This window comes from Eretmochelys imbricata, chromosome 8 (assembly GCF_965152235.1).
Source record: "Eretmochelys imbricata isolate rEreImb1 chromosome 8, rEreImb1.hap1, whole genome shotgun sequence".
Taxonomy (NCBI): domain Eukaryota; kingdom Metazoa; phylum Chordata; order Testudines; family Cheloniidae; genus Eretmochelys; species Eretmochelys imbricata.
The window spans coordinates 97,994,805-98,019,060 of NC_135579.1; the positions used below are offsets into that span (position 1 = coordinate 97,994,805).

At 39.1% G+C, this 24,256-nt stretch overlaps 1 protein-coding gene across 1 annotated transcript in view; it reads left to right on the forward strand.

Annotated features, from left to right (window-relative positions):
- NRDC (nardilysin convertase) overlaps positions 1–24,256 on the forward strand; it is a 43,342-nt gene that overhangs the window by 2,966 nt on the left and 16,120 nt on the right. The window contains exons 2-18 of the mRNA XM_077825425.1: positions 3,451–3,754; positions 4,138–4,219; positions 6,123–6,276; positions 9,719–9,792; positions 10,978–11,073; positions 12,229–12,351; positions 13,514–13,571; positions 14,822–14,895; positions 15,146–15,215; positions 15,679–15,756; positions 16,621–16,741; positions 16,826–16,884; positions 17,949–18,003; positions 19,865–19,969; positions 20,221–20,344; positions 20,926–21,012; positions 21,646–21,765. Of these exons, the coding sequence (XP_077681551.1) occupies positions 3,451–3,754; positions 4,138–4,219; positions 6,123–6,276; positions 9,719–9,792; positions 10,978–11,073; positions 12,229–12,351; positions 13,514–13,571; positions 14,822–14,895; positions 15,146–15,215; positions 15,679–15,756; positions 16,621–16,741; positions 16,826–16,884; positions 17,949–18,003; positions 19,865–19,969; positions 20,221–20,344; positions 20,926–21,012; positions 21,646–21,765 (1,784 nt within the window). The remainder of the gene's footprint in view (positions 1–3,450; positions 3,755–4,137; positions 4,220–6,122; positions 6,277–9,718; positions 9,793–10,977; positions 11,074–12,228; positions 12,352–13,513; positions 13,572–14,821; positions 14,896–15,145; positions 15,216–15,678; positions 15,757–16,620; positions 16,742–16,825; positions 16,885–17,948; positions 18,004–19,864; positions 19,970–20,220; positions 20,345–20,925; positions 21,013–21,645; positions 21,766–24,256) is intronic.

The following is a 24,256-nucleotide window of genomic DNA, read 5'->3' on the forward strand; positions in this document are numbered from 1 at the left end:
GGCTGCTATTCTGAGGCAGGAGGATTCCAGAGATGAAGAGAACTACGGACTCTGAATTTGCTGGTGAATGTGGCGTGTAATAAGCATGGAGGGTGGAATTTTTCAAAGTGTTTTGGAATTACCCTAAGTCTTCTCTGATGGAAGTAAATGGTTAAAAGTCACTGATTTCTATGGGGGGGGGGGGGTTAGGCCGGCACTTGAATAGTTTTTGAAAATCTCACCCTTAGAACACAACTTTGGTGTTGCTATATGACATATCTGACTACTCATAAGCAAAATATTCAAAAAGCAGGTAGTCTAACTGTATATGCCATCTACTTCTCCTCTCACAGACACACACTTAACCACTACTGTACACCACAGACCTTACACCATAGCCTTAATTCTGTGCCCTAGGGATGCCAGCGTTCCACCATTACCTCTTGCCAAACTACACCCTTCAAACATCAAAACAAAGTCGCTGTGCCCTATAGTGACACTATAATGGGGTGAAAAATTTTAAATTGGTTAACTGGGACAAAAATATCCATGTATTAGTCATAATAGCTGGGCCATAGGGTCATTCAGTTGCCTTAACTGTACATTTCCATACCATTAATGTGTGTGTTTGGAATTCTTTAAGTTTAACCTTATCCAAGTTTCCTGGGTTTATAATATTTGTACTTGGATAATTACAATATCCCTGTAATGTTCCTTAACCTAAATTCATATGCATCTGTTGTTATTAGTTATAAGAACAAATGTGTCAGAATATCATTTAAGTTACCTCCAAAATTGCTGTGTTTGGAGCATTCTCACTTTTATTACCCACAAATACTCTCTGGTATGTTCATCTGTATATCTGAAGCATCTTATATCAGCATTAGGATTTTAATTCAGTAAATGGAATTTCCTCTGCTGGATGGAGCAGAGGCTCTAGCCAGCTGTTTTTTTGACTAGTTGACATGTAAAGAAGTACCTTGTCACAAGAATAAATCTTCTGTTAATGCTAGCCGTGGAGTTTACATTTTATATCCCTTTTAAAAAACAAAATCCTGGCCATTCTGTGGCCAATGTCTAGTCTGAACAAACACTAATGAAGATTTTCTAAAAAGCAACCAAAATATACACCACCCTTGTTTGTCTTCGTGTTTTAGGTTCATTGATAGGAGTCCTTCATCACTCCTACATGCTGCTCAGATACTAGCAGTAACTAGTGTTCAGTTATAGTTTGATTATACTTCTCTCTTTTTCCAGCTGTGACTAAAACATGGAAAAAGTGAACAACAACTAGCTCAACTAGCATCTCCGCTTAACATTACCTAACTCTGTTTTAGATTCTTGCTAGCTGAAACCAGAACACCTTCAGCAGTTTCCTAGTTCATCCACAGCCTTGTTCAGGGAATCTGTTTCCCTGCCTTGCTACTTAACATCTTCAGTGATGATCTGGAGGTTGGGAGTAAATACACAGAAGTATTATCTGCTCACTTATTTATAGGGCGAAGTGTGGTGAGGACAGAAAAAATAATGAAGACTTTAAAAGATAAAACTTGCCAAACCAGCATACGGCTTCTGTCAAATCTTTCTTCCAAAACAATAGGGAAGCTGTGTTGCTTCACCTTCATCTTCATATTGATCACTAGCAAATGAGTACCCATTGTGTGGCCATGAAAAGCTGAAGAAGCTAACTATATCCATCAGTGAAGAGGACAACTGATGCCGTTCAGTTGCAGACATCCTGAAGCTATTCTGAAATTACATAAGATGAGGATTGTGCTTTGAGTTCTGCGGGATTCGAGTAAATGGTATAGGCAGTATTTGGAATTGTGTATGTATAATATTTATGCAGTTACCATTGTAAATAATTTTCCAAATTTGTATGTATGGTATAATTAAGATTCAGTGTTGGTGGAAGAGGTGTAGCTTTATGGGCATGGAGTGGGATTGTCTCAAAAGTTAGTTAGTTCTGCATAACAGAGAACTATTTAAAAACTCTTGTCATGATACCTCCAACTAATAATAGTTTGGCTTTTCCCTCCAGATCAAGTGAAGGGTGGACTTCTCCCCTATTGAGTAAATGTGATCCTCTTCCTTTGCTGGGCTAAGGATGATAAATCGCAAAGAGAGCCAGTAACTGGAGGTGGTGACTTGGACCTCTTGGCCTTTTAGATTGGTTTTGGCCCTGTAGAATGTTAAATCGTAACTTCTTAACTTTATAACACTCAGTAGAACACAAATGAGAATCAGCTGGGGAAGAATACACAGCTAACTTTTTTGTGGAAGTAGATTCACCCTCCACTCATGTATGCACACTGGATAAAGCTGTAGTACTGAGAAGAGTTGTAGGATGACACTGGGCAGCGAGTTACATTTTTGTGCTGCATTATAACAGCAAAGAAAGCCAGTTATTTTCTTTAGGCTGTAGCAGTTTAAAGTCATGGAGCTGAGAAGTTATATCTTCTCTCTGTTGTGAAGAAGAGGCTGCATCTGGGAAGAAATTCAGAGCAACAACGATTAGGGGTCTTGAGAAATTGACTTAAGGAAAGATTAAGACCCACTCTTACAAACTGCTCTGAACAGGCAGTGTAAAGACCCATATTCACATCAGTGAGCTTTCTGGGTGCAAAGGTCTGTCTGCATAAAACTAGTTGCACTTACAGGTGTATTTGCTTCAGGAAACTAATCTAACATACTGTTTATGAAGTTGTTTCCCTAACTGCAGCATTTGATGATTTTTTTTTTTTAAAGTTACATAAGGTAATAAAAGCTCACATACTTTCCACTGACCTTATCTCACTAAACTTTTCATACGGCTTCTGCTAGTGCTTTGAGCTACTTCCATTTCTCTCCATTAAATCTTAAAATGCTCCTCACATATAGTCTGCAACCAACAGGTGTACAATAACACTGGATACCTCACATTCCTGTCATACTTTGATACCTGTAGAGCTTTTCATATAATGTACGCTACCATGTCAGCCTGAGCACTTGACAAGCAAATATTTTGCATCTGTGTGGGGGGAAAAAAAAAGTTGGACCAATAATTCACTCATATAACGATTAATTGTCAAGTAAAACACAATGAAGCTTAATCATATTACACCTTCCTTTCATACTTTGTAAACCTAGATCTGGAAAATCTGAATTGGGGATTGGGCCTTTAATAATGTAGGAATTAATGTATGTGCAGGCTGTTTTATAAAAGTTAAGCCCATGTCAGCTTATAAGGCATATTTAATTAAACAGTAAAAAAATGTACTGGTAGTAAGTTCTGGTTTTACTTTTGCATGGTGAAATTATTCATCTTGCTTTAGATCTTCAGTTGTTTTGATTTAGAGGGTTTGACTAAGGAACTTCAGTTGAAGAGCCCAGAACAATTGTGGCAAATCCAGAAACACTCAAACTCTCTGAGGTTCAGAGGTTTTAGGAAACAAGTGAAAAGTCTAAATAGTCGTATAATTATTCTTATAGGTACATCAAATTACAAAATGGCTTGTGTGTGCTGTTGATTTCGGATTTAAATAACATGGACACTGCCCCTTCTGTGGTGTCTTCGGAGGGGGAGGACAGTGATGAATCTGAGGATGCAAGTGATGAGGATGACGACTCTGGAGCAGAGATTGAAGATGACAAAGAAGCTGATGACGACGACGACGACTATGATGAAGATGATGATGGTGGAGATGATGAGGATCTCCATGACCCTGATGACAGTGAATTGGAAGAATTAGCAGAAAAGGAAGAGACAAGAAAGAGGGGTTGTACAGAAAAGCAGGTATGTACTAATTCTATAAAATGAAAAATTGTTAAACGGAGGACTCCTTCCTAGGCCCAAACTCTGAAGTGCTGTGGTCAGACAAGCGGGCTAGTTTTCTATGCCTGTGTCCCCCCTATCTAATTTATCTTTGTATTTATATTGCCTTCATCACATTTATGTGAGACCCCATGTTTTGCCCAGGTTTGAGCTTGTACTGTTACTCATGGACACAGTGCTTACCCAGTGATTGCAGCAGGAATAGCAGCAGAATGAAACATAGTATAGTCCTGGTCCATTTTCCTCTTTTATTCCTGGGAGGAATAGGGTAACTGCTTGGTTGGTGTGGGATTCATTGCTACCAGATAAAATTTTGAAAAATGACACTGTGGCTCATTTTCTAGTCTGCGGCTGCCCTTTGTGTTGCTGTTGGCAGCTTCTCTGACCCTGAAGACCTACCTGGATTAGCACACTTTCTGGAACACAGTATGTATCTGCTTATATTTCACATTTTCCTACTTCAGTGAAAAATGTGTTGCCAAGTGGTTTGAGTTTATATAAGACACTAAAAAAGCAGCGTTCTAGACTGCAGAATTAATCTTTTCCCATTTCAAATCTCGTGTGCCTGAGATTTTTCCCCACTGAACTCCAACTAAATGTAGAATACTTGATTAATGACTGTTTGCATACAAAATAACTCTTCCTATCTAAAATGTTGTGATAGGTTGTAAGTGGTATAAAATGTAGTTGAAGTTCAGTTTGCTTCAATTTTAAAGTATGGAGGCGACTGTTTTGGAATAATACAATTTAATAAGGGAGAATGCAAAACATATAATAAAAAGATGTATACATGAGTCATGAGAATTAACTCCTTAACTTTGTATTTTGTAGATTTTTATGGCCTTAAGTATTGGACAGTATAAGTAACCTAACTAAGTCTAAATGTAGCTTTTTGTATCTGTGTGACCATAGTGCTGTGTGTGTATATATCGCCCTCCCCAAACTCTGCTTTCTAACACTTAATCTGTTGTTAAATGTGGACCAGGCCTTTCTCAGAGAACTAAAAGCATGCTTGATTGATTCTGATTTCTCTGGTTAGATGTGCAGGTCTCTAGCAAAATTTTGAATTCAGCTGTTCTGTTTTCCCTGATCCTATTTTCATTTGATTCAATGAATTGCTCCTTTGCAAACATTGTCCAATAGCAATTCTAAAATTTTCTTTTGAGAGCCTTAGTTGAGTGGTGGATTTTTCTTTCTTGTTGTTGGTTTTGAGTGGTTATTTTTTTTTCTGTGCTCTTGTAAATTTGAGGGAGTGTCTCCCAAAACATAGCAAGATGGGTTTTTATTAAAGTGTATATTAAAGGTTATCTTGTAAGCTTTTCAATATTCACAGGTAGTCCTAGGAAACACACATGAGAGAGAAGGCACTTTAAAAAACAACAGCAACAAAAAACCCCTAAAACCGTTGGTCTTGATTTGCACACTCTTCCACTGCTTTTGCACCCATGTAACTCCATTGACTTCAGTGGAATTGTTCCTGATTTACATCAGTGTATGTGAGAGCACAACCAGAACCTTTGTTTTTATTGTTGTGCCTCATGTTTCCCTCAGGATAGGCTTCTTGCTTGTTCTTTAAATCTTGAGTTTCCTGTCAAACAGGCTTGACTAGAAGGAAATTTAGAGGCTTTGTCCCATCAATCCTGAATTTTTTCCCTTTTAGTTCACCTCTCTCTCCTTTTCTGTATGCAGTGTAGTTGTAGCCTTATTGGTCCCAGGATGTTAGGGACACAAGGTGGATGAGGATCTTTTATTGGATCAGCTTCTGTTGGGTGATGCTGGGCGTACCTTTCCCAGACCCGAAGAAGAGCTGTGTGGGGCTTGAAAGCTTGTCTTTCTCACCAACAGAAGTTGGTCCAATAAAAGATATCACCTTTCCTTAATGAATACACCTGCAGATGAGCCCACAAATGGCTCATGGGAGGTGGTGATCGATAGCTTGCATGTTTGGCCTTTGTATAGTGACCACTAGGGCCGAATTCAGATCAGGGTACTCAGTCAAGTTGTGGCTTAAGACATACTTGAGAACAAACGTTTCATATTCCTGAATTATTGAATGATGTTAGGCCCACAGTAACTGACCAGCCTGCTTTTCAACTACCTTATCCATGGTACAGTTGTTTGTCTGTGGCAAGTTGGTGTAAAATGCTACTATTCTTATTTGGTAGCATCTTACACCCACTTGCTACAGGTGTAAATGACTACATGAAATGCAAGGCAGTGGAAAATCAGGCCATCAGTATGTAATTACTTCGTGTTCTAGGTGATGCCTCTGTCTTTCTGCAATCAAATGTTTATAAAATCTCCCTAATTTTGATGGATTGTGTTTCAGTGGTGTTTATGGGCAGTTTGAAGTATCCAGATGAGAATGGGTTTGATGCGTTCCTGAAGAAACATGGGGGCAGTGACAACGCTTCAACTGACTGTGAGCGGACAGTCTTCCAGTTTGATGTACAGAGGAAATACTTTAAAGAAGCACTTGACAGGTAACTCGATCATACCAAACAAAGGATAGGGTAAAATAGACTAACATGATCTCTATCTGCCTGAGGAGACTGTGTGTAACTTTGCATTGCTTTTATCTTGGCCTGATTGAAGGGAACCTGCGGTGGCTTAATTTTTAGCGGTCTCCTTATTGCAACAGATGACATAGATGGAGGGACTGACTATCTTTTGGATCTCTTGCTATCTTTTGAGATTGCAGCTGTACCTCACAGTTGTGTTAATTCTCTTGCTATTAAGGTGATTTGTGCACCTGCTACAAGAGGAGGCAAGACTTCAATGGGTATGTCTACACAGCCTGTGGCAGTGAGCTTTCCAATCTGAGTGGACGGACTCAGGCTAGTGCGCTAAAATAGCATGTAGACAGTGTGACGGGTTCGGTCACAGAGACCCCCTTGGGACTGTCACCTGATGTGCTGAAATTACCTCTGAGCCCATTTTCCCTGATGGCTTGGGACTCCAGAACCCTGCCTTGTTGAGCCAGACACGCTAGTCTGCTGCAACACAGACCCAGGTCAGAACCACACCCCGAAAGCTGCTGACTTTAACCAAAAACTGCTCAGCAAATCACCTATCTCCAGCACCCAGACACCCAGTTCCCAATGGGATCCAAACCCCAAATCTGTTTTACACTGTATAAGGCTTATACAGGGTAAACTCATAAATTGTCTACTCTCTGTATCACAGAGAGAGATGCACAGCTGTTTGCTCCCGCAGATATTAATCACTTACTCTGGGTTAATTAATAAACGAAAGTGATTTTATTAAGTATAAAAAGTAGGATTTAAGTGGTTTCAAGAAATAACAGACAGAACAAAGTAAGTCACCAAGCAAAGTAAAACAAAATACACAAGTCTAAGCCTAATACATTAAGAAACTGAATACAGGTAAATCTCACCCTCAGAGATGTTCCAGTTTCACAGACTAGACTCCTTTCTAGTCTGGGCCCAATCATTTCCCCGGTACAGTTCTTGTTAGTTCCAGCTCAGGTGGTAACTAGGGGATTTCTCATGACTGGCAGCCCCCTTTGTTTTGTTCCAACGCCTTTTATGGCTTTGGCACAAGGTGGGAATCTTTTGTCTTTTTTTGTCACGTCTCCTTCTAAATGGAAAAGCACCAGGTTTAAGATGGATTCCAGTATCAGGTGACATGTTCACGTATCCTGTGAGTCCCCAAGCCTCCATTTTTTCCGCCTGACTCACAGGAACACAGGAAGGCTTACAAGTAAACTGAGCCATTTATAACCAATTGTTCTAGTTAATGCAAGATCCTAAGCCACCATTGATGGCTCACACTTTGCATAATTACAATAGGACCTCAGAGTAATACTTCATATTTCTAGTTTTAGATACAAAAAGGATACATGCATACAAATAGGATGAACACACTCAGTAGATTATAAAATTTGTAATGATACGTTAGAAGAGACCTTTTGCATGAAGCATATTCCAGTTACATCATATTCACACTTATAAACATATTTCCATAAAACATATGGACTGCAATATCACAGACAGCACTTTGAAGTTGTGTTTCAGGATGGAGTTTGGGCTCTGAAGTCTGCCCTCTTTGGCTTCAGAGCCTGGCCCCCAAAGCACTGTCTACGTGCTATTTTTAGGGCATTAACGCAAGCCCCGCTAGTCCAACTCTATCAGACTGGGCTGGGAGGCTTGCTGCCATGGGCTGTGTAACTATACATTCACAATGTGTGTTTACTGCAGATAACATGTTGGCTGTATTTTAGGACTCTATAGTAAAGCCTCCTGTTGTTGCCATTTCTAGTTCATTCCATTTATCAATTACTCAGGAGAGCTGCAGCTAGAATCTTTTAGTGGCCTGTTCCTTTTAAATATGTGCCCCCTGAAGCTGTTTAATTTTTGGTTAAGTCTCTCTTCAAAAAAGAGAAAATCTTCAGTCTTACAGAAACTCTAGTTTATGTGGTCCACAATACTATTCAAGAAAGTACATGTTTAGTGCCATGAAAGATCATTGAATTTGTTCACACCAGGCCATATGATATGGTAGCACAATAAAGCTCCACCATTCTAACTGAATTCCTGCCATAAGGAGAAAAATATCCTCTCTCCTTTTTAGAAGTGCAAGTTTAATATTTTTAATACAGGTATTTCCCACTTCTTGCCCCCCATCCTCCTGCAGGAGGAAAGTAGTCTGCACAGCAATTGTGTGTTTTTTATCAAAGCCATTAATATGTTGATTGAGCTAAAGCTTGCGAGAACGTACACACAATGGGAGTGCTACCTTTATGGGAGCTATGAGCAAACATTTAAGGCAGGGGTTCTCAAACTGGGGGTCAGGACCCCTCTGGGGGGTCACAAGGTTATTACATGGGGGGGTCATGAGCTGTCAGCCTCCACCCCAAACCCCGCTTTGCATCCAGCATTTATAATGGTGTTACTTCTTATGGGGGGGGTGTCACACTTAGAGGCTTGCTGTGTGAAAGGGGTCACCAGTCCAAAAGTTTGAGAACCACTGATTTCAGGGCAGAATTCAACCCTTTAAGCTTGAAGGGGTCTAGAAACTAGCAACAAAAATATTTAGAGATATGTTAAGATTTTTCTTATACAGAGAGATTGAAAAGAATGGGGCTATTGAGACACAGAAAGGATATGATAGAGTTTGTAAAGTAATATAAGGTATAGAAAAAGTAATTTGTTAACCTTACTCATACAAGAATGACTGCAGCTAATGAATGTGAAAGGCAACAGATTACAAACTAATGAAAGGAAATATTCTTTAGCTCAATGGATAATGAAGCTATGGAACGCTTTGCCTCACGATGTTAAAGCAAAAAAACTGAATAGGATTTTAAAAAATAATTAGACGTTTGTTTATTTTCATTGTTTTCTAGTCTCCAATAAAAGGTCACCTACCCAAAGCTCTTGCCAGTCTCTAAAAATGTACTTATACATAAACAGGTTGTCAATTACTCCAAGATCAAATCACCTAACAACTGCATTGATATTGTCCAACTTAATTTAAAAATTCAATGCTTAATCCCTTATCCACTGAAGCATCTGGTATTGGTAGCCCCGTTGGAGACTAAAATTAGGCTAGATGGACCACTGATATGATCATTCTTGGGATGTAAAGGCAGATAACCATGCATCCTTTGGTACCATGTCCTACCAATGCACTTCCACTCCAAAGACTAAGGGCCCTTTTTCTAGTTTTTAAGAATGCTTAATTGGCTTTATATATTTTTCTATAAAGGCTTTAAGAACTGGTGGAAATGTAGTTTAGAATAAAACATTTCTGACTTAATGGAAATTCTAAATGTAAAAACAGTGAATGTTGTTGTTTGTCACAAAAACAGGGTTTTTTTGTTATAGAAAATCTTTTTTTGTTCTGCTCACTAGACAGTTGTGGGGGGGAGAATGAAATTTACCATTTTTCTTTATTTTTTAGGTGGGCACAGTTCTTCATTCACCCACTAATGATCAGGGATGCAATTGACCGGGAAGTTGAGGCTGTGGACAGTGGTGAGTGTAATGTTCTTCTCAGCAGTATTCCCCACCCCTGCGCCCTCCCCCTCCACCATTATTCTTTAGAATGTTTGGTGCTTGTTATAACAATATATTGCAAAACTCCCCACTTAAAGTACTGAGTACTGAATTTATTTAGATACTGTTTCCCTCAAGTATAACCAATATGCTCCACTTCTGATTCACCACATGTTCTAGTAAAGCCCAAAGTAGTATCTAATTGGGCAGGGAGTACCTAAGTTTTCTGACAATAAGGCAGTACATATAGCTGACAGAAGCACATCTGAAAAACTTTGCTAAATCAATGAAGCAAAACAAAACTGATGTACAGAATGAAAAAGAATTAGGTTAGAGGTAATCTGCAAAGAGCTGAAAATGGTTGCTGCTGCTTTTTGATGCTCTGATACATAAAGAAGACCTGAAAGGGGTGAGTTTTTAGGGAAATATTAAAAATATTTTTTCTTCTTGTTTTTTAAGGTAGGAATTATAAGTATGGTCTTCCCTGATTTTGTTAGAGGACATACTAACGGCCCCAAATGTGTATTGTGAACTTTCTCATCCCTTCCACTGAATATGATCTTTAACAAGGACGTCTGTTCTCTGAAGTGCTTCTCAGGGGGCTGAGTTAAATTTAAGTTAACTAAAACAGAGCTTAAAACAGTCTAAGAATCCCTCATGCTTCAGCAGCTCAGTGTTCAATCTTGATTTCTTAATCCTGCTGGAGTTCCAGGGTAGATAAACTTTTGCTATAAATTACAAGGGATAGTAATATTTAACCTGTTCTATTGTACTTTCTTTTTTAAAGGTCCAATTCCGCAAGGTGTTGCCGGTTCTCCATTCCCAGTAAATGGAAGTTGAGGGCATGCAAAACGTTGCAGGATTGGGCACTAAATGTGTCTCTCCCCCCTCACCCTCCCTTGGTTTTCCCTTCCCTCCCCATACTTGGCTTCTCAGCAATGAACTGAGGTTTTGTTCTCTTCTCTTTGTCCATTTTGAGCGGGGGGGGGGGGGGAGGGAGAAGTGATGTAGTTCAGCTACTTCACTGCTGCTTCATGTGCCTGGCAAAAAATGCTCCCAGTGTTGCTCCATATAATGTATCCCCTTTCAAGGTTAGTATTAGTTACATAGCAACATTGCCTCACATAGTGATGTTTATACAGTGCTAATGCTTTAAATTAACAGAGTATCAACTAGCAAGACCCTCTGATGCAAACAGAAAGGAAATGCTGTTTGGAAGCCTTGCCAGGCCTGGACATCCTATGAAGAAATTCTTTTGGGGTATGTTCTTTTCTGACACTCTAAGACGTCGTTAAACATGTGGTGTTAGAAAAGGTAGTAAAATGTCTTAACGATATGGGATTATTTGTAGTATTGCACTAAAATCTGGTGGCAGTTGAAATGCGTGAAAACAGTTCTTCATTCTGAATACAGTAAAACACTTTGGGATAAAAGGTGCAACATCTATTTAATATATTTTCAATATTTAGCTGGTGCTAGTTAGACTGGCTCATGGTCAGTTTGTGTTAGCGTACTGGTGATGCTCTTTAGGGAAGCCCTGGTTTGCATAACCTCTTGTCTTTTTCCTTTAAAAATCCTTGGGAAAATAAGGTTTGTATCTGGACATAAAAGAAAAAGTACATGTGGGCTCACAAGGACTGAGTCTAGGAAGGTATTTCAGAAGAGTTGGTTCAGTCTCAGGGCTGCAGTAGCAGATGAAGAGTTGCTTCTCTGCCATTCCACAGCCTTGTGGGTGGGAGAGAATTCACTTCATATGGTCCCAGGAGAGCCCTTCTGCACCAAGTCCCAAGTGTGCTGCTGTGCGTAAGTTACAATCTAATGCTTGTGTTAAACCTTATCAGCTTTGAAATCTAGTCAGGTTAAAAAATGGAGTGTAGTTCCATGTGCTACATCTACAGCTGAATCTCTCCTGACAACTGTTTCAGTTTTACAGTCACATTTTTCCTTTTAAATTAGTTGTGCAATAGGGGAGAAAGTGTTGCATAAATAGGGGAAACAAAAAGGCCATACACCAAGAGCTGTCCACAGTGCACAAAGTGAACAGACAGAAAACACTTTTTCCTGAAATATTTGTTACTTGTTACAATACTAAGTAAAAACTGAGTGAAGTGTAACTTCAAAGTTGATGTTCCTTTAACTCTCAGTTTTCTGGCAGTTGTTTTTGTATGTTAATACAGAACCTTAACATTAGTTTAAAAAGTCCTGTGTATGTTTTCAGCATTTCTTTGTGTATTTATGCCATTAGAACACTCTGTGCCAGATCCTGCATCCCTTGCACGTACAGAATTCCTGTTGGCTTTACTGGGAGTTTTTGGTACTCAAGGAGTCCAAGACTGGGTCCAGTGATCTTATGTTATATGAGGCTGTGGCATATCAGTATCCAGATAACTGACCATTTTTTGAATATATTTACAGGCAATGCAGAGACACTCAAACATGAGCCTAAAATGAATAATATTGATACCTACACCAGGCTGAGGGATTTCTGGCAGCGCTATTACTCTGCTCACTATATGACTTTAGTCGTCCAATCTAAAGGTAACAGCAGTTGTTGCTTATATACAGTCAGTTATATACTGCTTTGAAATAGTGGTCTGTTTTAAGTCTCAGCTTAGCTCTAGCCCCATCTGCTTACATAGTGCTTCACGTCTGTGACTTGTATTGTTCTACAGGCTTGCTGGGCAAGCATCTATGTGCATAGCTTTTAAACATTTAAATTAGTTTTTAGGAATGTCTTGGAGTTCTAACCATCAGTTGTGAAATACCTAACCAGGGAACCACAAAGCTTGAATCCTGACTTGAAACTCTCATCTGTCTTTGATGTCCTTACGTTGATTTCCAGCAGCTTGCTTTTTGTGTGTTTTCAGGTGAGATCTTCACACAGAAGATCCGTTTTCTCTGTATGGAGACTAGAGATTCTGTGACTTTTTTTTTCAGTAGGAATTAGGGGTTTGTCCTGGGCAAAACTGCATGGCACACACCACAACTGAATGCAGGTGAAAGTGACAACATTTCAGTAGTGAAATGATTTTGTACTTTGGGCTGATACATTCTATAAATGACATCCTGATCGACCTTGTGTTAGGTCTCAGTTCAGCAAAGCACTTAAGCTTGAGGTTGAAGGGAGTTTATCATGTTCAGTTAAGCATGTGTTTGAGTCCTTTACTGAATAGGGATAGACTTAAGCAAACTCTTGAAGTTAGGTATGGGCTTAAGTGCTGCTTTTGAGCCTAAAATTCTCTGTGCCTCAGTTCTCCATCTGTAAAAATGGGGATACCACCTTTTCCTCTCTGACCTTTATTTTTCCTATCTAGAAAGTCTGTGTGTTACCAGACTTTTGTACAGTACCTACCAGGTTAGGGCTTCTATAGATGCTGCTATAATAATGGAAAACATGCTAAGTTGGATGCATTGGCCTTGGGTAGTATTTGCAAAAGGCAGATTACATTGATAGTAGTTCTGTTGGTTTTGCTTGTGATTGGAAGAAATGCATGGGAACCACTAGCCCTGCATCTCTGTTAGTTCCATCTCTGTTAAAAAAGTGATGTTTGCACTCCAGCACTTACCAATTTAGAGAGAACTGGCCTGCTGTCTCCCTAAATTAACTTGGGCAAATGGGGCAGGTTTAGTAACCTGCCCTTATCATGAGAATCTGCCTTTGTCCTTCAGTAAGGTGTATTTTTTTTTCTCTCCTTACTAGAAACTCTGGATACTTTGGAACAGTGGGTGACTGAAATCTTCTCAGCGATCCCAAATAAGTAAGACTCTTTTTTGGTTACTTTCTTACATGGAAGCTGTGAAATTACATTGAAGACTTACAAAATTCCATGCATGCACTGTTCAAAACAGTTGCGATTTTAAAAATGGCATTTCTCCATTATTGAGGAAATTATCCTCTTCTGACTGAATACTGTTTGACTTTGGAGGTTAAAAGTTAGGTTTTATTTTGGTTAAATATTTCTTAATGTTTTTGCATAGCAAGTTTTAAGCATTTAAAATGCTATGGGGTATCTGCCTGAAGTTGGAGCATGATTGGCATCTGCTACACCTGTGCTGGTGCCTTGTTGCCTGCTGTGGTTGGATGGTAAATTATAATCTGCAGTTACAGCATTCTAAATCTTACATCACTGCTTTGTGTTAGATAAATGGCAGCAAGTTACAGCTGAATAATGGTTTGTGGTGATTGTTAGCTGTCATCTTTATAGCTACAACAGATTTTAATTGTGGCTTTCCAAACTAATACAGTATAATCAACTGTAGCATGCTGTCTAAAATGGGCATGTAATCCAAATGTTGTCTTAACCTTAAAATTGCTGAATTTATAGGGCGTATCCCCTCAATTAACAATAAAATAATATAAATAAAACAATCTTACCAATTTGTGGCTGAAAATGACTGTTTCCCCCATCTCATACCTGGTGTGAACACTTCTTGGTGTGTTACAGAACACTGGGTGACTTACACACTCTTCCTCAAACTGCAAGTTCCTGCTGACAAAATAATCTTTGTTTAAAGATGGCACCCTTTTGTTTACTTATTTATGTCAATATCTCTATTAGAAATCAAAGAGGGATAGGGAAACAAGGGGCTCTTACAACCTACCAGGCACTTAATAAGGTGTGGTGGTGCAGTCTGTGTGTGAATTTTGTGATATTCTTGCCTGCACCTGCTCCAAACTTCTGTTCCATGCTAGCTTTGGGAGGTTTGGTGCCATCAGTGGAGTGATGTGCCCAAAACCTGGGGGGCAGGGTTTGTGGAAGTACTCAGAGGACTAGTGAATGTAGTGTTTCCTTTTATTCGGGATGTTTGTAGCTCTTGTGCCCTAATCCAGAGTCACATCAAAAGACTAGACATTTTGGTTCTCTAGGGGCTTGAGGTGATCATCACTTCAGGACTGTGGGCATAAAGCAGCTTGTACATGCCTCTGTGTGAACCTGGATCATGACAAGTAAACATCATGCTACATACTTCTATTCTATTTTATTTTATTTATTTATTTTTTTAAAAGTGGCTTACCCAGGCCAAGCTTTGGTCACCTGACACAGCCTTTTGACACACCAGAATTTCACAAACTTTACAGAGGTGAGTGAACTGATTTCTTCTTTCTGTATTGTTAAGTGTTCTAAGTTGGAATTGTATATATCACTGTGCAGATTCTTATTTCTTTGTTTTAAAATGGACAGTTTATTTTTGTTTTAATAATGTAGGGTTATATATTTTTCCCATTACTTTCTGCATTAAATACAATATTTTGCCCACTTCTGATTTATCAGACTTAGAGACAGGAGTAGTACTGTATTTGCATTTAATTAATACATTTCTTCCTGTTCAGTTGTTCCAGTCAGAAAAGTTCATTCATTGAGCATCACCTGGGCACTTCCCCCACAGGATCAGCATTACAGGTGAAGTTGGACAGCATCTTATTGATGACACATGCTTGACTATAGGAAAAAAAAATCCTCTAAATAACTGAGGCTCTTAAGATTTGTTCATATTGCAAGTTGTGCTGGCTTAAGTAAAGGTGTGTTAAAATTAATCTAAATAAACTAGTGCAAACCCCTGTGTGGACACTCTTAAACTGATTTAAATCTGTTTTATACAGATTAAGCTTAAATTGATGATCAGTAAACGAGCTGTTCATCTCAATGTCCTGATTTATTTTCAGTTGAGTCATTATGTTCTGTCTACCTAAATTCCACTTCTATTTTCAATTTGATATCTCTTTATAGAGATGCTGTTTAAAGATGACACTTGTCACGGGTGAATTGGGCAGTGTATAATGGAGTTGTTTGTCTGGTGATTTGGGATCTTCGCATAAAAGATGGTAGTTTTACCTCTTGTCATTGTAAACTTTTTTTGTTTTAGGGTAAAGCCACTTCACTATATCTCCTGGCTAGTGGGACATGAAGGCAAAGGCAGTGTTCTTTCCTTTCTTAGGAAAAAGTATGTATCAGATATCAATACTGTCCACTGTAATAAAGTGAAAAATAATATTCTAAAGTGAAAATATTTGGGAAAATTGATCTAAGATTAAGAAGAGGCAACTTTTCTTGGTAATTCCCTTTCAAGTTTGTGGCAGCAATGTTATTTAAGTAGTTTAGGATACTCTGAGAATTTACTTCCTTATTGTCTTGGTACCAGAAACAAAAAATGCAACCAGAATTGGAGACTGACACTTGGAGCACTCCAGCTGAAAAGTTGTATATGGAAACCTCTGTTTTTGTTAGAGTTGAGGATTAAGCTGGTAACACTACTTTTAAACATGAACAAAATGCTTGTTGTTAATCGGTTTTCAAATCCCAAATGTTGAGAATAGAGATGTTCTGTGAATTCAGAATTGCAAATTTATATGTAAAGAAAATGAATTATTTTTCTTACCTATCATGGTCCTGAAAGTTCATTGCTTCCCTTACAGAGTATTTGGATAACACAGTGTAAGAAGCACTGTTCCTACAGTGTAAAAACCAGGCATGTAATCAGCACTTGTGGGAAAACAAAGTAGTCATGATTTGTTCCAGCAGCATATTTGATCTTTAAAAAACATTTTTGGTTCATGCTAAATAAATCTCAAGAGGGTGTATGCCCTTCTAGAATGTCCTGTTTTTAATTTTTTATTTCTCAGAGCTTTGCACTGTGTTTTGTGAATTGGTAGAAAGGTATCTTCTAGTAGTCAGTTTTGGTATCTCTGCAAGTCCTTCAGGCAGTCCTTTCATTATGCAAGTCTGAAATAAGCGTACTGTAATTATAGCCGTATTTCAGGATAGCTTTTAACTGGAATAATGGATACTGGGTTTAATTCTTCAATAGATTTTGGGCCCTTGCATTATATGGAGGAAATGGTGAGACAGGATTTGAACAGAACTCCACCTACTCTATCTTCAGCATTTCTGTGACTTTGACTGATGAAGGTTACAAGCACTTCTGTGAGGTAAACCTTATCGCAACTTGGATTTCTGACCATTTTGGTATTTCCAAATGTCAAAAAACTTTATCAGTTTGTCTTTGTCTTCAGGTTGCACATGTTGTATTTCAGTATCTGAAGATGTTGCAGAAAAGAGGGCCAGATAAAAGGTAACCATTTAAATCCTTTGTAGTGTGTTGTGTCTTTTTTTACTTTTTTGATAAATATATAGATGAGAACAGATGCAAAGAATCAGTGGTGGTGGTGGGGGGGGGAAAGCTTTGGTTTAAAAAAAGCCCCAGGAATTGTATGTCACCATAAAAAGGCAATATGACAAACTGCAGAGGAGCGGTAACTGTCACCGACTGGGGTTTGCTGACTGCTCTTGTATGCTTTAGGGAAAGGGTTAGTGTTCAGAGAGCACAACCATATGTGCTCTTACCTTAAGTCATTTCCATTTGAATGACCCAAGTGCTCTGATTTTAGGGCTGGAAAAATAGCACCGGTTTACCTTAAACTGTTTTTTAAACCAATATAAACTGGTGCTAGCTCCTGTTTATGGACACTTCTTTCTGTCTAAGAGCAGTTTATTTTGGTTTAACTTAAAGTTGTTCCTAACAGACTTAAGGTAGACCAGGTAAGCCTGTTTTAAAGTGCAATAAGTGTCCATGCAGCCTTTTACACTGATTAACTAAATTTAGTTTAAAATAATACTGCAGTTAAACTGATTCAGCTCAGCATGTAGACATGCCCTTAGTGGGAGACAAAAAAACAAGAAGTGGAGAATTCTGTCCTAGGGACTTGCTAAAGACATCCCTGTATGCCACATCCTTCCCAAATAGTAAGCTCAAGCATTTCTGAATGTGGTGTAGTAGTTGGAGCCTGAGACTAGAAGTCATGAGTTCTGGGTTCAGTTTTCAGTTCTTCCACTAACTTGCTGTCTGATCTTGACTATTTTGTGATTCACTGTCTCCATCTATAATAAGGGGATGATTATTTGTCGGAATAATGTGGGCCAACTGACAAGGGTAAACTGCTTTTGAGATTCCCAGATAAAACGAGTTGTATGTGTATTTTGAGTGCACCTCTCACCTGGTCTCATAGATGTATGAAGAATTATTGCAGAGAAGCTGACTTGAATTTCCACTCTGATATCTTGCCTAGAAATAGTGTTTCATTCGTGTCTTGGTAATAAATGTTGCAACGTAATGGTGAAACTTTTTTCCTCCTACAGAATTTGGGAAGAGATCCAGAAGATTGAAGCTAATGAATTTCATTACCAAGAACAGGTACTAGTTAATCTTCATAGTTGCTTTCTGTGTGTAGCTTGTCTGTCAGAGGACTTGCAAAATTCTGATCTCGCAATACTTTGAAAACATAGATGAGATAAGGCAGAACGAGAATGTGTTAGAATTCATATTCTAGGTAGAGAAATGTTAGACTTTGACTTGTGAAATTGTCCTTTAACAAAACCAAAACACAACTCGAATTTTTTGCATGTGGTGTTCTTCCAAGGGCTGTCATCCCTTTCTTCACTTTTTGATCATCTTTCCTTGCTTATTATGGTCAGTTTCTCTTTATCTTCCGATCTATATTGTGAAATCCTTGCAGATGGAACCTTGTCTTGTTTACCAGTAAGGTGCTATGAATGCTAATTTGCCCTCCCCGCCCCCCTTCTCCTCCCCCAAGCATTTCTGCATACTCTGTTTTGTGGAGAAACAGCTCTTGGTACTGTGACACTTTGGAGCACTTAACACATCAGCGCTGCTTTCTGTAATAAGGGGTGGAGGGTGAGTTTGGCCCACAAGTGGTAAGGTGTTAATGCAATCCTTGTTCGCTATTAAAGCATTAAACAGTTAAGTGTGGTTTGTGGTTTTGTGTCAAGTTATCACTGGCTTACTCCCATTGTAATAAAAGCTTTTTAACCTTTTAAGAAAGATACAGGAAAAGAAGGAGAAACACTTAAAAGCATTTAAAATGGAAAGTATTAAGGCTTTCGTTGTAACAGTATCCCATTATTCCCTTTCCCTTTAGCTAGTCTGTTACAGGAAAGATGCCTGTTTGACAGTATTTTCGATGGTATTAACTGTCTCTTTTGAGGAAAAGAGAAAAGGTTAGTTTAGATCAGTGGTTCTCAAACTTTTTGTATTGGTTACCCCTTTCACACAGCAAGCCTCTGAATGTGATCCCCCCCCCAAAAAAAATTAAAAATAGGGGTTTTTAATTTAATTTAATGGGGGCTTGGGTTGTCAGCCCCATGCGTGGTTGATGGTCAGCTCACAACCCCCACGTAATAACCTCGTGACCCCCAGTTTGAGAACCCCTGGTTTAGATGGTTTGGAGCTGTTGTTGAAGTCCAACTTTGCTTCCTTTAAGACAAAACAAGACACACATACACACTAAGTGGGAGAGAAGGATAACAAATGCACCATGGGTAACTTCAGAAAGTAAGGCGTTTCTGAATTGTGGACTGGAGTTAGGCTAAATAGCTGAACTAGTGCAGCTGAAATCACAGCTTCCGAGTTCCTCTCGGGTGTGATTACCAGGTGGTACAACTGGCACTTGTTAAAAAACTAGGGACAGCTACTGTTTGTATATGCCAGTGGTTCTCAACCTATTTACCATTGTGGGACACACATGTGGGCTGCATCCAATACTGCCTGTATGGCACTGAGGATCTCACATGGGCTGCAGCTCTGTGCTGATTGGGCTGCAAGTGTCCCATGGGCCGCAGGTTGAGAACCTCTGGTATATGCCTTGCATCCACATGTTCTAACCAGTGGCATCTTGCAGTGCCTTTTTTTCCTAGTGTAAACAGACCCATAATTGTAGCCAGGATAATACGGTTATTCTTTTTGCTTTTGTAAAAGTACAATCCGATCTAACTTCTCTGCAGATAGTCACAAGATAGAGAGAAAGCAGAAACCTTTTCATTCATGTTTCTTGTTAAGGATGAGCCCTCTAATGTTGCAGGGGTGGGGAGAAGTGGGTGTTTGAGCACCATGAGTAAGGATTTGTTTATGAATTGCATTTAGGCTCAGTAACCAAAACTAAAACTCAACAAGTGCAACACACAATAAACTCTATTTAGGAAAAAAAGTGAACATTTCAGATGTCCGATGATTGAAACACCATTTTACTTGTTTACAGACTGATCCAGTTGATTATGTGGAAAGCCTTTGTGAAAATATGCAGTTGTTTCAGAAAGAGGACTTTTTGACAGGAGACCAGCTTTTGTTTGAATACAAACCTGATGTAAGTAGCACTGTAGCTCTGAACATGTATTTGAGGTGTAAAAGTTTGGGAAATTCAGACCTATTGGAATGGGTTTTCTAGGTTACTTGCATCACTTCTGAAATGAAAAAAAATTTAGAAAGCAAATCGCTTGGTTACAGATCTACTCTTAACCTTTTGTTTTCTGGATTTTCAGAATAATTTTAAGTTTTACAGCTTGACAGACACAGCTAAAGTTGCATTTGAACTCAGATACTGGTTTATCTTTGTAGGTCATTGCTGATGCCCTTAACCAGCTCTGCCCTCAGAGAGCCAACCTGGTTCTGCTGTCTGCTGCCAACGAAGGAAGATGTCACCTGAAGGAGAGATGGTTTGGGACACAGTACAGTGAGGAAGGTAAAATGACCGTTTGAAGTGTCTGAGGTGACAGAGGCTATTAAACAAGGTGGCAATATAGCATGCAAGTACACAGGAGTGGGAGGATGATTTCTCAACTCTGATCTTGACCTTATTATGAGTCAGTAGAGGCTTAGGTGCTTTGTCCTATTCTATACCTACTCTTTTCTGTCTGTGGCATGGGCTGAGTCCCCCTCTCTATGCCTGATAGGCAGGTCCTTTTGTTACAGGGTCTTTTTTGGGAGGGGGAGAGTCATGGTGAGTCTTCCAGTTCCCCAAGTCAGTACTGAATAGAGATTAAAACTTACATAATGAAGGCTAAGGCAATATGTTTTTGGTAACGTGATGCTAATGCACACAGCCTTGCGTTTAAAGCATGACTATTGTTTATAAGTTTGCTTAAAGTGAGGTTTGAGCAGAGGCTTAAGAGGAGACAGGAAAGGTGAGCCAAATGGCATCAGGAAACGATACCCAGTCTTTTGGCTGACAGGCATGGAGAGAATCATCTAAAGGAAAGAATTATTATTCAAAGAATCTGTAGCTAGATAGCTTATCTGCTTTCAATTTAATGTTTTTCACAGATATTGATAAATACTGGAGTGATTTATGGGCCAGTGACTTTCAGTTAAATGAGGACTTGCACCTACCTGAAGAAAATAAATATATAGGTGAGTGAGACACTAGTATTTAGTGGACTCTGTCATTTTTGTCTTCCCTGACATTCCCTTTGAGGATAGGGGTTTTCCTAGGACATGGTCTTTGTTTAGTTTATTTAAAAACTGTTTCTACTGAAATAGATAAAAATTCAGAAACAAATGTTTCCATATTTTCTATTACAGACTCTTATAAGTTTAAATTTTTGGCCAAATTTGACCTGACAATGTCTCTTATTTTAAAATACTCCTTAGTACAAGGACCAGGTAACCAAGCAGAGCAGCCATGGTGCACTCGTGAATCGCTTACATACAGCTATGAACAATGGTACCTGGATTATTGAGAGAGCAGTGTAAGGTTATTCCCTTCTCTTCTGGGGAGGGAAACACAGACCCTTAAATAGCATCTGGATCTGTTAATAGAAGCAAAAAAAACCAACAAACTTCTCTTGAATAGGCTATAAAAGGCCTCCTCTCTTTACAGTGCAATGACCCATCCATTCTTCACGGAAGGGCAGTGTGCAACTGAATGTACTATAGTGACATGAGAGAGGACAGCAGCCTGCCTACAGTTTTGAAATCTGCACACTTGTGTTAATGGCTGTGGAATTGAGATACAGTAACCCACATATTCTGTTTTTACATTAGCCACTGACTTCGCTCTGAAAGCACCTGATTGCCCGGAGTCGGAATATCCTGTCAAAATACTAAGCACACAACAAGGCTGTCTGTGGTACAGGAAGGATGATAAATTCAAAATTCCCAAAGGTAATGCCTATTAACTGATATATTACACACAATGTGCAAAGCAAAACTTTTCATATGCAGTAGTAGTCATCTAAAATAGTTCTAGACATTTATTTAGAGTTAGGACTTGTAGCTTCACTTCCATCTGATTTCCAAACAGCACTGACTTGTAACCCCCCTTTTGTGTTTAGCTCCTTGTTTAGGTGGCTTAGGGTTGGAGCTTGGTGTTCAGATTTTTGGCTAGGGAGTTATAATCCTCCCCGCCCCCAGCTAGTTGTTCAAAAATCTTGCTTCTGTTCCTCTTCCCTACCATTCCTAGTTTCAGTTGATGTTGCTGTCTGAGGTTTAGAATGTGAAGTCTTGAGGACATCCATTCCTCATTTGGACTGTTGTTTCATTGGATTTTGCCTGACTATTGTTTATAAGCCTACTTGAAGTGATCGTTGTTAAATTCTAGGTGCCACTTGCTTGCGTTTGGCCTAGAAATTGTGGTAGTCCCTAGAGGCCCTAATCAAAGTGACTGGGTTCCATTGTGTGAGGCACTACACATACATATCCGCAAACCCCAAAAAGACCGTTCCAGCCCAAGAGTTTACAGTTTAGGTAACTAATTCAAGTGTGACTTGCAGGCAGCAGCATGTGGTCTCTTTAGACACTTCATTTTTGTTCATGTGCTGGCAATTTTCTCCGTCTGCTATCACTGTTGCATTAAAATATTGTATAATTTCTCTGTTTCATTAATCTCTATTCTGCACTACTTTAAAGTAATGTGTTCCTCTTTCAGGGCTTTGTGTCCCAAAGGCAAGGATTCCACATCTTTCAAAATTGAAAAGACACAATTTCATGCACTCCCGTCTATGGAGAGCTGTCCGGCACAGCAGTTTTTACTAACTGAAATACCAGACCATGTTGTCTGGGGATTTTCTTTAGGGCTACCAATGGGATGATTCATTAACACACCTTTTGGTTTGTGTTTTTAAGGGACTGTTAAGGAAAAGTTAGCACATGTGACTCCATTTTGGTTTGGGGCCCACCATTGTTTAAATGCCAGCACATCATACACCAGGAGGAGTGATCCTTAGATACTGAATCCCTGTGAAAATTCTCCTCCTTGTCTCCAGCCTGCCTTGACTCCCAGTATCTGGTTTTTGTCAGTCTCTAACTCCCTGTCTCTTGGCTTGATGTGAGGCCTCCCATCCTGATAATAAAGGTTACTGATGCATGGCTTTAGGACCATGCTGTTTAATTAACATACTGGTTTAGCGCGAGGAATGCACCAAGCAGGGATAGGTGGTAGATAAGACAAGGGTTTGTTTATTGGCTAAGGTTTCCGATGCACGAGGGCAACATGCTTTGCTAAAAAGTATATAACCTTTGTATAATCTGTAATCGGGGTCCCCTCCTGGCTAGCAGGGGGGCACCACGCTCGAGCGTAATAAACTTAGTGTCTTTTGGGAACTCTGCAGTTGTGGACTTTGTTTATGTGCCTCAGCCTAGATTCGAACTGTGCGTGTCCTACCAGGTGTAATTCGTAGCATTTGTGTGCGTGTCCTACCAAGTGTAATTCGCAGCAGTTGTGTGCGTGTCCTCTCAGGTGTAATTTGTAACAGGATAACTCTTTTGCTTAGAGCTAAGCAGCTCTAAAGGCCAATGCTAGAGCCATGTTTTAAGAATCCCTAAAGACTCAGTAAAGTATATTTCAGGACTAGGCACCAAGAGTGCAATTCCTGGAGCTGGAAAAGCACCTAATCTCTTTAGGTCTCATTTCACATATGTAAAATGTAGATATGTAGATGATACTAATGGTGAAATGAGACGCTGCTTCACAAGATTGTTGAGTGGAACCCGTTAATGTTTGTAGAGAGCTTTGACATTGTTTAATGGTTAGTGCTATAGAAGTGTAGATTGTTGTTATACCTCTCATACAGTGAGAACCATGAAAACAAATATTTATTATTTACTACTCAGTGGCACTATAGCTGATGTATAGGCTTGGAAGGATTAGATTTTTATCAGTAAATGTCCATTTCACTGTACATATAAACTGACATCAATGATAATCGAAATTTACTGATAGGTAAAGTAAGAAAAATGCTGCTTGAGAACTTATTAAAGTTTGATGTAAGGATATTTACTTTATATATTTTGACATGTGACATTGACAATTTGTAATTTAATGGTTATAAAGCTTTATCTTTTTGAACCTCAGTGACTACTGTCATTAAATAATTGTTTCCTCTCCAGTTGTCTGACCCCCTTCTAATTACCTGTAACAGTGAACATTTAAACTGATTTTAAAAAAAAGAAGGAAGTGCTTAAAAATAAACATCAATACTATTCATCAACATTTTTTTAAATCAAATTCTGCCAAGCCTACTATAATCTGATAGTTATTTCCCATTCTAAGTACTGGGAAATACTGCAATATTTCCATTACCACACTTTAATAACTGCTTGACAAATGGAGAGTTCTTTTGACGGTGTAACTGAGGGCAGAATTTTTCAGACAGAG